General features: G+C 43.7%; 1 protein-coding gene across 4 annotated transcripts in view; it reads left to right on the top strand.

Annotated features, from left to right (window-relative positions):
- The window catches only part of LOC126298679 (b(0,+)-type amino acid transporter 1), a 634,347-nt gene that overhangs the window by 329,520 nt on the left and 292,114 nt on the right, over positions 1-12,713 (top strand). Inside the window, exon 1 of one of the 4 annotated variants that reach the window (XM_049990112.1) lies at positions 10,894-10,983. The exons of the other annotated variants lie outside the window; for them this stretch is intronic. Within the exon in view, the coding sequence (XP_049846069.1) occupies positions 10,929-10,983 (55 nt within the window). The 5' untranslated portion in view covers positions 10,894-10,928. Of the gene's footprint in view, positions 1-10,893; positions 10,984-12,713 lie in introns of those variants that run through there. 4 annotated transcript variants of the gene reach the window in all.

Genomic DNA, 12,713 nt, shown 5'->3' with positions numbered 1-12,713 from the left:
AATGGATGAACCCTAACAGAACACATAACCGCGACCAAATGATTAGTGTGAACAGACAATATTTTGCATCTAGTGGCACAAAAAGGGTGTTGTGCATTCCGAATTCCTCCACACGAATCCAGTGCTCGTGAAAATGTCTTTTATTAGGTCTCAGCCATTAATTTCTTCTGAAGAAGTTAACGTAAGGACTTCATAACTTGTCATCAGTAACAATACTACATAGGAATGCCCAATGAGCGAACTGTGACGTTCAAGCAAAAAGATAGTGTGCTTTCATTTTTCTTGCTTTGAATTAGTATGTGCAGAACTCCTACATCTACGTAGCCTGCTAAATGCAAATGTCACAGTTCATCACATATTCTCGAGACTTCCTGAAAGTTGAAGATTATTCATTTTCTTGAAACAAAACATTAAAAAAGTCCTTTCCTGGTGTGATTTGTCCGATAACACTCACCCCCACTTGATAGAAATGTTTCTAGTTGCTTCCAGTGCCTGCACTATTCCATTAAAACTAAAGGAAACAATACGCCGCAAATGTTAGATATTTTTCTATTGCGAATCTGTGTTATACGCTTAAGAAACTGTTATAAGACTGAAGTATGCAAAATACAATACGTAACTGCACGGAAAATAGTTGTTGTTGTTGTGGTCTTCAGTCCTGAGACTGGTTTGATGTAGCTCTCCATGCCACTCTATCCTGTGCAAGCTTCTTCGTCTCCCAGTACCTACTGCAACCTACATCCTTCTGAATCTGTTTAGTGTATTCATCTCTTGGTCTCCCTCTACGATTTTTACCCTCCACGCTGCCCTCCAGTACTAAATTGGTGATCCCTTGATGCCTCAGAACATGTCCTACAAACCGATCCCTTCTTCTAGTCAAGTTGTGCCACAAACTCCTCTTCTCCCCAATTCTATTCAATACCTCCTCATTAGTTATGTGATCTACCCATCTAATCTTCAGAATTCTTCTGTAGCACCACATTCCTAAAGCTTCTATTATCTTCTTGTCTAAACTATTTATCGTCCACGTTACACTTCAATACATGGCTACGAGAGCCAACCGTGTTTTTCTAAAGGAGGCCGAAATGCACGCGTTCTAGCTCACGCAGGCTGGCGTGAGGTCTGGAACATGACAAGGGAATTAGAATTGAGAAAAACGGACGTAGCTTGTGGAATACTTAACTTTAATCCATTCATGGAGAACGTCGCTCTTTTATGGTACATGATTCACAATATCAATAGTACGGATGCTGGCGCCTTGCTAGGTCGTAGCAAATAACGTAGCTGAAGGCTATGCTAACTATCGTCTCGGCAAGTGAGAGCGTAATTTGTCAGTGAACCATCGCTAGCAAAGTCGGCTGTACAACTGGGGCGAGTGCTAGGAAGTCTCTCTAGACCTGCCGTGTGGCAGCGCTCGGTATGCAATTATTGATAGTGGCGACACGCGGGTCCGACGTATACTACCGGACCGCGGCCGATTTAAAGTCTACCACCTAGCAAGTGTGGTGTCTGTCGGTGACACCACAACACTCCATACAACTACTTTCAGAAATGACTCCCTGACACTTAAATCAATACTGGATGTTAACAAATTTCTCTTCTGCAGAAACGCTTTCCTTGCCATTGACAGTCTACATTTTATATCCTCTCTACTTCGACCATCACCAGTTATTTTGCTCCCCAAATAGCAAAACTCCTTTACTACTTTAAGTGTCTCATTTTCTAATCTAATTCCCGCAGCATCACCCGACTTAATTCGACTGCATTCCATTATCCTCGTTTTGCTTTTGTTGATGTTCATCTTATACCCTCCTTTCAAGACACTGACCATTCCGTTGAACTGCTCTTCCAAGTCCTTTGCTGTCTCTGACAGAATTACAATGTCATCGGCGAACCTCAAAGTTTTTATTTCTTCTCCATGGATTTTAATACCTAGTCCGAACTTTTCTTTCGTTTCCTTTACTGCTTACTCAATATACAGATTGAATAGCAACGGGGAGAGGCTACAACCCGGTCTCACTCCCTTCCCAACTGCTGCTTCCCTTTCATACCCCTCGACTCTGATAACCGTCATTTGGTTTCTGTACAAATTGTAAATAGCCTTTCGCTCCCTGTATTTTACCCCTTCCACCTTTAGAATTTGAAAGAGAGTATTCCAGTCAACATTGTCAAATGCTTTCTCTAAGTCTACAAGTGCTAGAAACGTAGGTTTGCCTTTCCTTAATCTTTCTTCTAAGATAAGTCGTAGGGTCAGTATTGCCTCACCTGTTCCAGTAGAGCTTCAAATAAGAAAATGATAGTTGATAAATACACTCATAGCAACCTACGCGTCTTGTGTAACTGCATAGTGCTCATTCGATTTATGGAAGGTGTTTCGAGCGGAAAATCACACTGTACTAAAAAGCAATTTTACGCTAACAATGCAAGAGCTGAAACGTGCCGAAGTGCATCGTGCCGCAGTCACCTGGTCGGATGGCGGCTGGTGCAAAGAGCCCGGCCGCGAATGGTCAGTGACCGCTGTAGAGCGAGGAAACTCTCGAGCGTAAATTGTTCTGATCTTGACGCAGCCACAAACTCTTTGGTGGCAATGTTTCTGGGAGGTTTTGCTCTTATTGGCCTGTTAGAAAGTGACTCAAGTTACCTTTGACGTTCCATCGTAGTGATATCTTTAACAGACAGCCGAAATGCGGTTTAAACATCTTGAGCACACCACACTTCTGTATCCTAGTGTTGCCAGATGGTGCAGATAGCCGGGCTTAGAATGGGTGAGGGCGACCACTTTTATAAGCGCCTTGAGTGAACGACCCGGATTTAGTCTCTTGGGTGGCTGGCTGCCGGCCATGTCTTATGCCTATCAAGTGGACCCCGCCTACTCCTTATCACCGATTCTGTACAGTTTTATGGTATATGTAGGGCTTCGCCAGGAATGAAAGTGACAGAAGTGGGACATCCAGCTGGCCAAACGTATAGAAAAATATCATTTTTGGCGCAGGTCGGTCGAGGCATCAGCTTTTCTTGTTCAGGCAGGTTTGAGGCAACGGTTAGCGCAGCGGAAAAAGTACAAAATCATAACGGAGGATCGTGGGGTCGAGTCTCTATGTGGAACCTTCTCCTATTTTATATTTTAAATTGTTACCTTACTAACACAGCAAATACACCGAAATGATGTGCAATGTATTGTATTTATTAATATTTTCATCATAAGCATAAAAAAGGAAAGGTTAAAGAAAATTAGAAACTGCAAATAAATTTCCAGAAAGAGATTGGAAGACAGACACGAGAACTTCGTATAAATTGAGAACAACTGGGTCTTTAACGCATCGGAAACATATCCGGCAAAGGAAAGTTACTAACGAGGAAACGGAAATTGGTACTCTCGCTACTGTACCTCCACGTGTACTGGACCAAAATTGTGACTACATGACGTAAGAAACTTCAGAAGCAGGACACGTATTCACTGGCCCGCAAATTTCTCGGACTGGAATCTCAACGAAAATCTTTGCGACCGCTTTGGGTAACGTGCCAGACCTGCCCGACTTGCGTGGCTTGCTGTGGCAGGAATGTTTGTAATGATGTCTTCTACACACAGAAACGTGTGCAGTCAAAGTTCAGATGCGTTATCAAACGCCGTGGAGTTGTTTTTCTCTGGTGCTCGTCGTGTAGCTGTCGTGCGTGCATTGCAACGAAAATTTGTAAGAGGTTAAGCTTCTGTGACAAACTTGAGATGTAACCCAGAGTCTTGGCTTTAACTGTCAGTGATCTTTCTGACAGAACTATCCAGACATTCTGCCCGGCTCGGTTCAAGACATTGAAGGATAATGATGCTGGCATACTGAAATTTTATTCTAGTAATAAAGCACGCCTGGGTGACAATAAGACGATTGCAAGGATCACATTTCCGTTTTCAGAGTGGCACACAGTTTTAACCTGCCGGAAAGTTCAAAATAAATTTCTTTATTTCACGTCTATGATCACAAATATTGTGATATAAAGAAATTTATTCTACATTTTCGAATCAGTTTTCCATTCGCGACCATGCAGGGCGTGTGAACGAAAGTTTAAAAGTATTACTGCAGCTCGAGATTGCATCACAGAATACCTGTTTCTTGTTAATAGTGAAATGTTATTAATTTGATGCTTACATTATTTCTATTGCCTACCACGAATAATTTGTTGCGTTATTTTTTGATAACGCTCAAATTATGTAACAGAGGGAAAGCTGTCATCAAAACAAAGGTTGGATTGGACACCACAGTTATTTATGATGAATAATCACAACGTCTCAAATTATACCGTTGCCTTTCTCTGAACTTTGAGCTGATTTAAACAGAGAACTACAGGGACATCTGTTGTTTAAGGTCGTCTCCGAACCAAGTTGCAATTTGGCACTTACCGCATTACTAAAGCACTAATAAAGGAGAATCCGAAGGCCAGTTAGGGATCAAACAAGAGACCTTGAGGTTCGTAGCCTGGCACTTACTTCTGAGCATTGTTCTTTACGTCATCAGCGAAACTGCGAAAATTTGAGATTTTCACGTAAATTGTGAATTTCTATTTCCAAATCCAGATTTCTGTTTAGAACGGAAAATGGAAATTTCGGTTTGTAATTAGGAAATTCTGCTTAGGAAGAACCTTTGAGGAATTGTTATTGACAGCAGGAACACCCCGCAGCCGTGATTATCGAACTGTTGGTTCTCTCTGCAGTTCAGGAGGGGAGAGGTCATCGCCTTCGCTACCCCTTTGCGGCAACCTTGCAGCCCTCTACGAACTAGGCTACCGGAAGTTCCCGTCTTTTACACAGGTCGGGGCAAATAGCCAGACCACCGACTGTGTAACGTCGAGGTCTATCGAAATCTTGTCGCTATAGTCGTGAAAGGCTTAAAAAGAAAGGGAGAATCCAGTCAAAGCAAAACTTTACTCACTCTGTGAGTTCTCTCGTCTGTGCGAATTAGTGTGGGTTATAGTAAAGTGATAAGTTTATACTAACAGCGCACATCAAGTAATGAAATCATAGCGTAATACAGGAACTCGTTGCATATTATCTAGTTCATTTAACTGTCATGAATACCACGTCAACTGATACACAGATAAGTTCATGAGGGTACAAATATTGATCATCGTACGCTTGCAGTGGTCTTTTCTGCATCTGCACTTAACATACGAGTAGGTATCGCCATCTTCCGATACATTTTTACATAAAAAACAGAGCTGGTCCAAATCCTAGGTAGATAAAAAATTTGCCTCAACCTCGCGGAATAAATACTAGCTCGTTGCTGTACTATCGCTCACTATAAATTTATAACGGCAGCCTGAAACATTTATAACGTACTAGGAGTGTCAACGTTTAAGTTGGACGCAACGTATTCACTGTAAGTGCATAGTGATAGGTGCTTCAGTATTTCATTCGTGTACGGAGGGAGTGGTAAAAATGTCTACACGCCTCCGAACTCGCTTTAATCTTTTTCATCTCGTCCGTACGGTTCTCGTGTGAATCTTGTTCTGTTTTGTATGTAGTCTCCATTGTAGATGCACTACATATTCCTATAATTCTTCAAGTAAATTGACTTGTAGAGCGCAACACGTTATTCTACATTCAAAAATTCCTATATACACAGAAGTGATAGCTGTCTTACCTCAAGACTGTTTACCCTATAGCGGATACTGCCGCTTGCAGACTCAGAATTTTCATAGCAGATATGTTCCTCTATGGAAAGGTGTACTCTGATAAAGAGCCGGCCGGTGTGGCCGAGCGGTTCTAGGCGCTACAGTCTGGAACTGCACGACCGCTACGATCGCTAGTTCGAATTCTGCCTCAGGCATGGATGTGTGTGATGTCCTTAGGTTAGTTAGGTTTAAGTAGTTCTAAGTTCTAGGGGACTGATGACCACAGCAGTTAAGTCCCATAGTGCTCAGACACATTTGAACCATTTGACTTTCTGATAAAGAATATAGTTATATCTTGTAAATCCTTGTCAATGTATTAGTTTGGTGCGAGACTGCCAAATACCTCCAATGTACACAAATATAAAGTTTTGCGGAGACTGGCAACTACCTACTACGTGAAAATGTACTACACAACTAGAAATCAGTCATGTTTCACAAATTCGCTGAAATAGCAATTAACTGGTATAGGAAATGGACTGATGACATAAGCACAGTTGTAAGCATTGGTATCTGCGGGTTTTTATTTCCTAGTCGGATACTTGTAAAACGCAGTTTCCCATAAAAGAGAGTCCTGAAAGTGCCGGAGCCGATTTTATTCCTGGCGTATAAGCGACGTCAGTGCAGTAACAACAGTAGCAGCTTGAACTAAGAAATGTAAACAACAGACGTGTATTCGACAAGTAACTGAGTGCAGATAGTGTTAAGTAGTGACATGCAGCCGTAGCGCGTCAACGTTGTTTTCACAAATCGCAATTGAGCAGCATCTCTAAATCAAGTCTGCAAGAAATTATCTACAATGTTTTGGAGAAAAGTGAGTGTAAATTCTGTCCCACACACTCTGACTCCCGAGCAATAACAACGTCATGTGGATACCTGCCGCGACTTGACGGAAATGCAAAATGGGGACAATTCTTTTCTGAAAAAAAAATCACGACTGACGAGCCTCGTTGTTATGAATATGAACCTAACGAAAAACAAAGAAGTACAGAAATTCACGCGAAGGGTCAACGCTTTGGCGGCATAACCGACGTTCGAGCCAGTGTGACGCGAGAGACGAACAACATTCCAAAAAAGGACTTTTGTGACAGTTTCGCATGATGGTATGAACCTTTTGAGCGTTGTACTAAAGTGGGGATGACTATGTAGAACACCTGTGCATTAAAATCAACTTTTAAATTTTTTGTTTTTTATTAATCTAGTTCGATACTTTTTGGATTGATGGGGTGTACAGTCCATACTGGAATACTGTTTAAGTATATGAGGTTTATACCCCAGACCTAACTCCTCTGGACTTTTACCAGTGGGGAACACTAAAGGACGTCGTTTAACGACAAAAGCCACGCACATTGGACGAACTTCGAGATTCCATCGTACATTCATGTGCAAATATCCAGAAGTTCGTGCTGCAGTTGGGCGGCATCGTTTGTGTGTGGATGTTACTGGTGACCATTTCGAACACCTACAGTGATATCTTTAAGATGGACTTTAAGCTACAGTTTCACCAAAGATGAGACAACTCCGTCAGATAGTTTGCCACTTATGGACTTTTAAACAGTGTATACATTTTTTGGACCCGTCTGTATATTAAATAAGAACGGCAGATTTAGAAACTAAATCCATATTCGAGGTAGATTCTAACCCACTGCTTCCCGTGTACGAGCCAACAACGCTACCCCAGACAACTGCAGCTCACAGTAGGTTTCAACTGCAATTCTTTTGACACATTACAACATTATCGACCAGCGTCCTATGTACCAGATAAGACGCGAAAGCGCATTCCAGTTTCATTAATCGTGAAAGAAATTTTCAAAATGGCTCTGAGCACTATGGGACTCAACTGCTGTGGTCATCAGTCCCCTAGAACTTAGAACTACTTAAACCTAACTAACCTAAGGACATCACACACATCCATGCCCGAGGCAGGATTCGAACCTGCGACCGTAGCAGTCGCACGGTTCCGGACTGCGCGCCTAGAACCGCGAGACCACTGCGGCCGGCGAAAGAAATTGTCGTGGCGCAGACCTCCGCAGTACAACGAGTGTTGTGCATGCGCAATTGCACTTGGGAATGCAACAGGCTGATGACGTGGAGCAGGTGTGCTCGATTAAAAGTTTTGTGTACACATACTGGCCGAGGGGACATTGACATCAGCCCAGCCAAGTACGACTCGCGAAACAAAATACATTACTGAAACTTTTTCTGCAACATTATTGGCCCTTGTACTCTGTCGCGCACGACGTCAGCACCTATTGCTGTCTCATTGTTTGATGACCCGCAGCCACTCGACTGCTGACTGCGCGCCGCGCGCGGTATCTACGCATGCGCACACGCTCGCGTTCTGGCGCAGGCGCCAGGTGCGCAACACATTCGCTGGCACCGTTGACTGATACTTCCGATGCTTCTCTGTTGATCTGCGGGCAGCCGTGCGAAATGGAAGAGGGGTTAATATACGCGAGGTCTCACCTTCGCTACTAGTCTATCTGCGATATTCGCGGAATCGCGCTGCGTTGTAAGCCAAATAGCTCGCCTTGTCTGGAAGCCCGCGTCGGTGCACAACTGCGCATGCGCAACAGCCGAGCACTCATTGATAGGTGCCAACTGGCGTATTTCGTTTTGAATGTTACTCACAAGGGAACCTCCCAATCGCACCCCCCTCAGATTTTGTTGTAAGTTGGCACAGTGGATAGGCCTTGAAAAACTGAACACAGATCAATCGAGAAAACAGGAAGAAGTTGTGTGGAACTATGAAAAAAATAAGCAAAATATACAAACTGAGTAGTCCATATGCAAGATAGGCAACATCAAGGACAATGTGAGCTCAGGAGCGCCGTGGTTCCGTGGTTAGCGTGAGCAGCTGCGGAGCGAGAGGTCCTAGATTAAAGTGTACCTTCGAGTGAAAAGTTTAATTTTTTATTTTCAGACAATTATCAAAGTTCAGGCACTCACGCATAATCAACTTCTCTCTCCAAAATTCCAGGACATGTTCAGATTTGCTTGGACATATTTAGGATTTAACGGTCTACACACGGAAAAATTTGAAAATGTTAAAAACATGCGTTTTGACAGAGCACAGAGAAAACCGTGCGACTGTGAAACTGTTGCATTCATTTGTTGCAGTTTATGTGACAAACTATTATGTTTTCATCACATTTTTGGGAGTGATTATCACATCCACAAGAAAACCTAAGTCGGCCAAGGTAGAAGAATCTTTTTACCCATCCGCCAAGTGTACAATTTAGGTGGGTCGGCAACATATTCCTGTCATGTGACGGACATGCCGTCACTAGTGTCGTATATAGTATTTCAGACGTGTTTTCCTGTGGAGGAATCGGTTGACCTATGACCTTGCGGTCAAATGTTTTCGGTTCCCATTGGAGAGGCACGTCCTTTCGTCTACTAATCGCACGGTTTTGCGGTGCGGTCGCAAAACACAGACACTAAACTTATTACAGTGAACAGAGACGTTAATGAACGAACGGATCGTGTTCGGTCAGAGGGCTAGCTGCCCTCTGTATTAAAAAGAACTGAGTTAATGGATCAACAACGAACTGAAACGGGTGTCTTTCGACGTCCGCCCAGAGCAGATACGAGGACTATCCAAAAAGTACATTACGTTTTGGAATTAAATATAAATAAAGTATTGGAATTTTTTTATTATATACAGATGAAAGCCACACTTAAATACTACTTTTCTACATAGTTGCCATTTAAATTAAGGCACTTATCGTAGCGATGGACGAGCTTGGAAATTCCTTCGTCGTAAAATTCGGTCGCCTGCGCCTTCAACCACGTAATGACTGTCTTTTGGGACGGAAAAGGTGTGATTTTTGTGGATTTTCTGGAAAGAGGCACCACAATAAACTCTCAAAGGTATTGCCAAACTCTGCACAACCCCAGAAGAGCAATACAAAACAAGCGCAGGGGAAAGTTGGGCTCAAAGATCTTGCTGATTCACGCCAACGCCCGGGTCCACACGGCAAATGCCACTTGTGAAGTTCTCGAATCTTTTAAGTGGGAGTTGTTTCTTCATCCGCCGTACAGTCCCGACCTGGCACCGAGCGACTCCCACTTATTCCGAGCAATGAAGAGGTGGTTGGCTGTGCAGCGTTTTGATAACGACGCACAGCTTCAAGAAGAGGTAACCACGTGGTTGAAGGCGCAGGCGGCCGAATTTTACGACGAAGGAATTTCCAAGCTCGTCCATCGCTACGATAAGTGCCTTAATTTAAATGGCAACTATGTAGAAAAGTAGTATTTAAGTGTGGCTTGCATCTGTATATATTTAAAAAAATTCCAATACTTTATTTTTTTTAATTCCAAAACGTAATGTACTTTGTGGATAGCCCTCATATAACGACCGACGAAAAAAAAAAACACCGGAGAGATCATAACTTTGCGAAAATAAAATTTTCAATCGAGGAGAGACTTGAACCATGGACCTCTCTTTTCTTTTTTTTTAATTCTCATTTTGTTCGCTGCATCTGGTCGGGGCGGACTTCGTAAGACATCCACTTATGTTCGTTTTTGATCGATTGACTCAGTTTTTTTATTACAGAGGGCGCGTAACATGCTGTTCGAACACGCTGAGCTACCGTGCCGGCTAACCTATTGTCCCACACATACTCACGCTAACCACGGGACCACGGCGTCCTAAGCTCAGATTGTCCTTGATGTTGCCTATCTTGGGCATGGACTACTCAGTTTGTAAATTTTGCTTATTTTTTCATAGTTCCACACAACTTCTTCCTCTTTCCTCGATTGATCTGTGTTCAGTTTTTCAAGGCCTATCCACTGTGCGAACTTGGAACTAAATCTGAGAGGGGTGCGATGGGGAGGTTCCCTTGTCAGAATGCAGACGTTGCGTGCGACGAGATCTGCAGTTTAAACGTAGTGATTGTTGCCCCCCCCCCCCCCCCCCCCCCCCGCCTGAGCGGCACGCGTTCCGGCTGCTGAAGTCTAGCGTTCGGTGAGAACCAGCGGCGGCAAGGCCGACTCGTCTAGACGCGGTCTGCAGACGACTCGAGCCGATGGAGCGAATCCGGCGGGTGGTGCTTGAGTGCATTTTGGAGATAACCGGCGTCGGAAGATGGCGGTCGGCGCGTGAGGCTGCACCGAAAGCGTCCGCGGCGCCTTTTAAAGAGGACGTTCTGCGCCGCCGCATACGTGACACGTTAAAGCGGCATGGTGGGGCGCAAAGCTATTCGCGTGCGGCGCTCCCGCGGCCGCAGCAGCCAGTATGAGCCAGGGAGCCGCGAGCGCGGGACATGAGAGGCAAGCTGTGGAACCTGCTGTGTAGCTCCCGGCACGCGGTTTACACAGGTACCTCTCTCTTCCTTTGCATCGTAGCCGCAACAACAAATCTGCCTCGTCTCGGGCGCGTCTAACAATGTTCTTCGAATTATCTGCGAATGGAACACCGTAGGGTGCTGATGAAACTGATGCCGAGAACCCTCCCCTGTAACTTAAGCCGCGCCTTTCGTCAAACGGATTTAAAATGTCGAGCACATATCGTCCATGTGCTTCGTCCGCAATGATAGCCGTGGACTAAAAACTCCTTTAATGTGTCTGTACTCTGTAAACGATTCTGCGTGCACGGCAGACGGAACTTTCCTCACCACAGAAAATGTAGCAAAGAATTGCATCAGAATCTGGAACCTTGCTTAGGTGTAAACTCCGTGTTTCGAGCTTTCATTCGTTGTGATGTACAGTAAAGTTAATTTATAATCTGCCTGTGAGGCAGAATATAAATCCATTTTTCCGTCGAGTGCTCAGATTGAAAACCACGAAACATTACGCGCTTCAGCCTAACTACAAGCTCAAAACTCACCACCCACATCTAAACAAACCAAAAGACTACTGTAACTCATTGCTGAATCGATACGAATTCTGTCTTTTCGCCACATTAATGGACTGTGAATGGAACACCGTAGGGTGCAAATGAAGCTGATGTCTAGAACCCTCCCCTGTAACTTAAGCCGCGCCTTTCGTCGAACGGATTTAAAATTTCGAGCACACATCGTCCATGTGCTTCGTCCACAATGATAGCAGTTGATTAAAAACTGCTTTAATGTGTCTGTACTTTGCCAACGATTCTGCGTGCACCGCTGACCGAAATTTTCTTAACACAGAAAATGTAGCAAAGGATTGCATCAGAATCTGGAATATTGCTTAGGTGTAAACTACGTGTTTCGAGCTTTCATTCGTTCTGATGTACAGTAAGGTTAATTTATAATCTGCCTGTGAGGCACAAATATATCCAATTTTCCGCTGAGTACTGAAAATTAAAAACGCGAAACATTACCCACTTCAGCTTAACTTAAGCTCAAAAGTCACCGCCCACATCTAAACAAACAAAAAGATTACTGTAACTCATTGCTGAATCGATACGAATTCTGTCTTTTCGCCACATTAAAGGACTCAAACCTGTCAATATCTGATCGAATGTCAGCTTCAACTAAATTATTTTACAGAAACGATCATAAATGAGGCATAGGATGAGCGAAAGCTATGTTGCAGCTGCTGCTAAAACCAATTGTGTTTCTAACATATGTTCACGAATAGTACGCAGAGGACTGTAGAATAACCTTAGTTCCCCACGTTTATATATTTTTCATACGAATTTTTGAGATCTAATTAGTGTAATTCTTAAAGGCTATGCAAACGTAGATTGCTAGACATTTTTGTGAACCTCTCACGCTGTTTATCGTATCTGCTGTTATTCTTCGCATATGTTTAGGAGCTCCTGCTGATCCACGATAGCCGGCCGGAGTGGCCGTGCGGTTCTAGGCGCTACAGTCTAGAACCGAGCCACCGCTACGGTCGCAGGCTCGAATCCTGCCTCGGGCATGGATGTGTGTGATGTCCTTAGGTTAGTTAGGTTTAATTAGCTCTAAGTTCTAAGCGACTGATGACCTCAGAAGTTAAGTCGCATAGTGCACAGAGCCATTTTTTTATCCACTTTAGTAATTATTCCACACCCATTAATTACACATAGCGTAGACTGCAAAACGATGTGCACCTACCATTAATTTGGAACTCACATAGTACGT

This window comes from Schistocerca gregaria, chromosome X, assembly GCF_023897955.1.
Source record: "Schistocerca gregaria isolate iqSchGreg1 chromosome X, iqSchGreg1.2, whole genome shotgun sequence".
NCBI lineage: Eukaryota > Metazoa > Arthropoda > Insecta > Orthoptera > Acrididae > Schistocerca > Schistocerca gregaria.
This window is presented reverse-complemented; position numbering and strand designations above follow the sequence as displayed.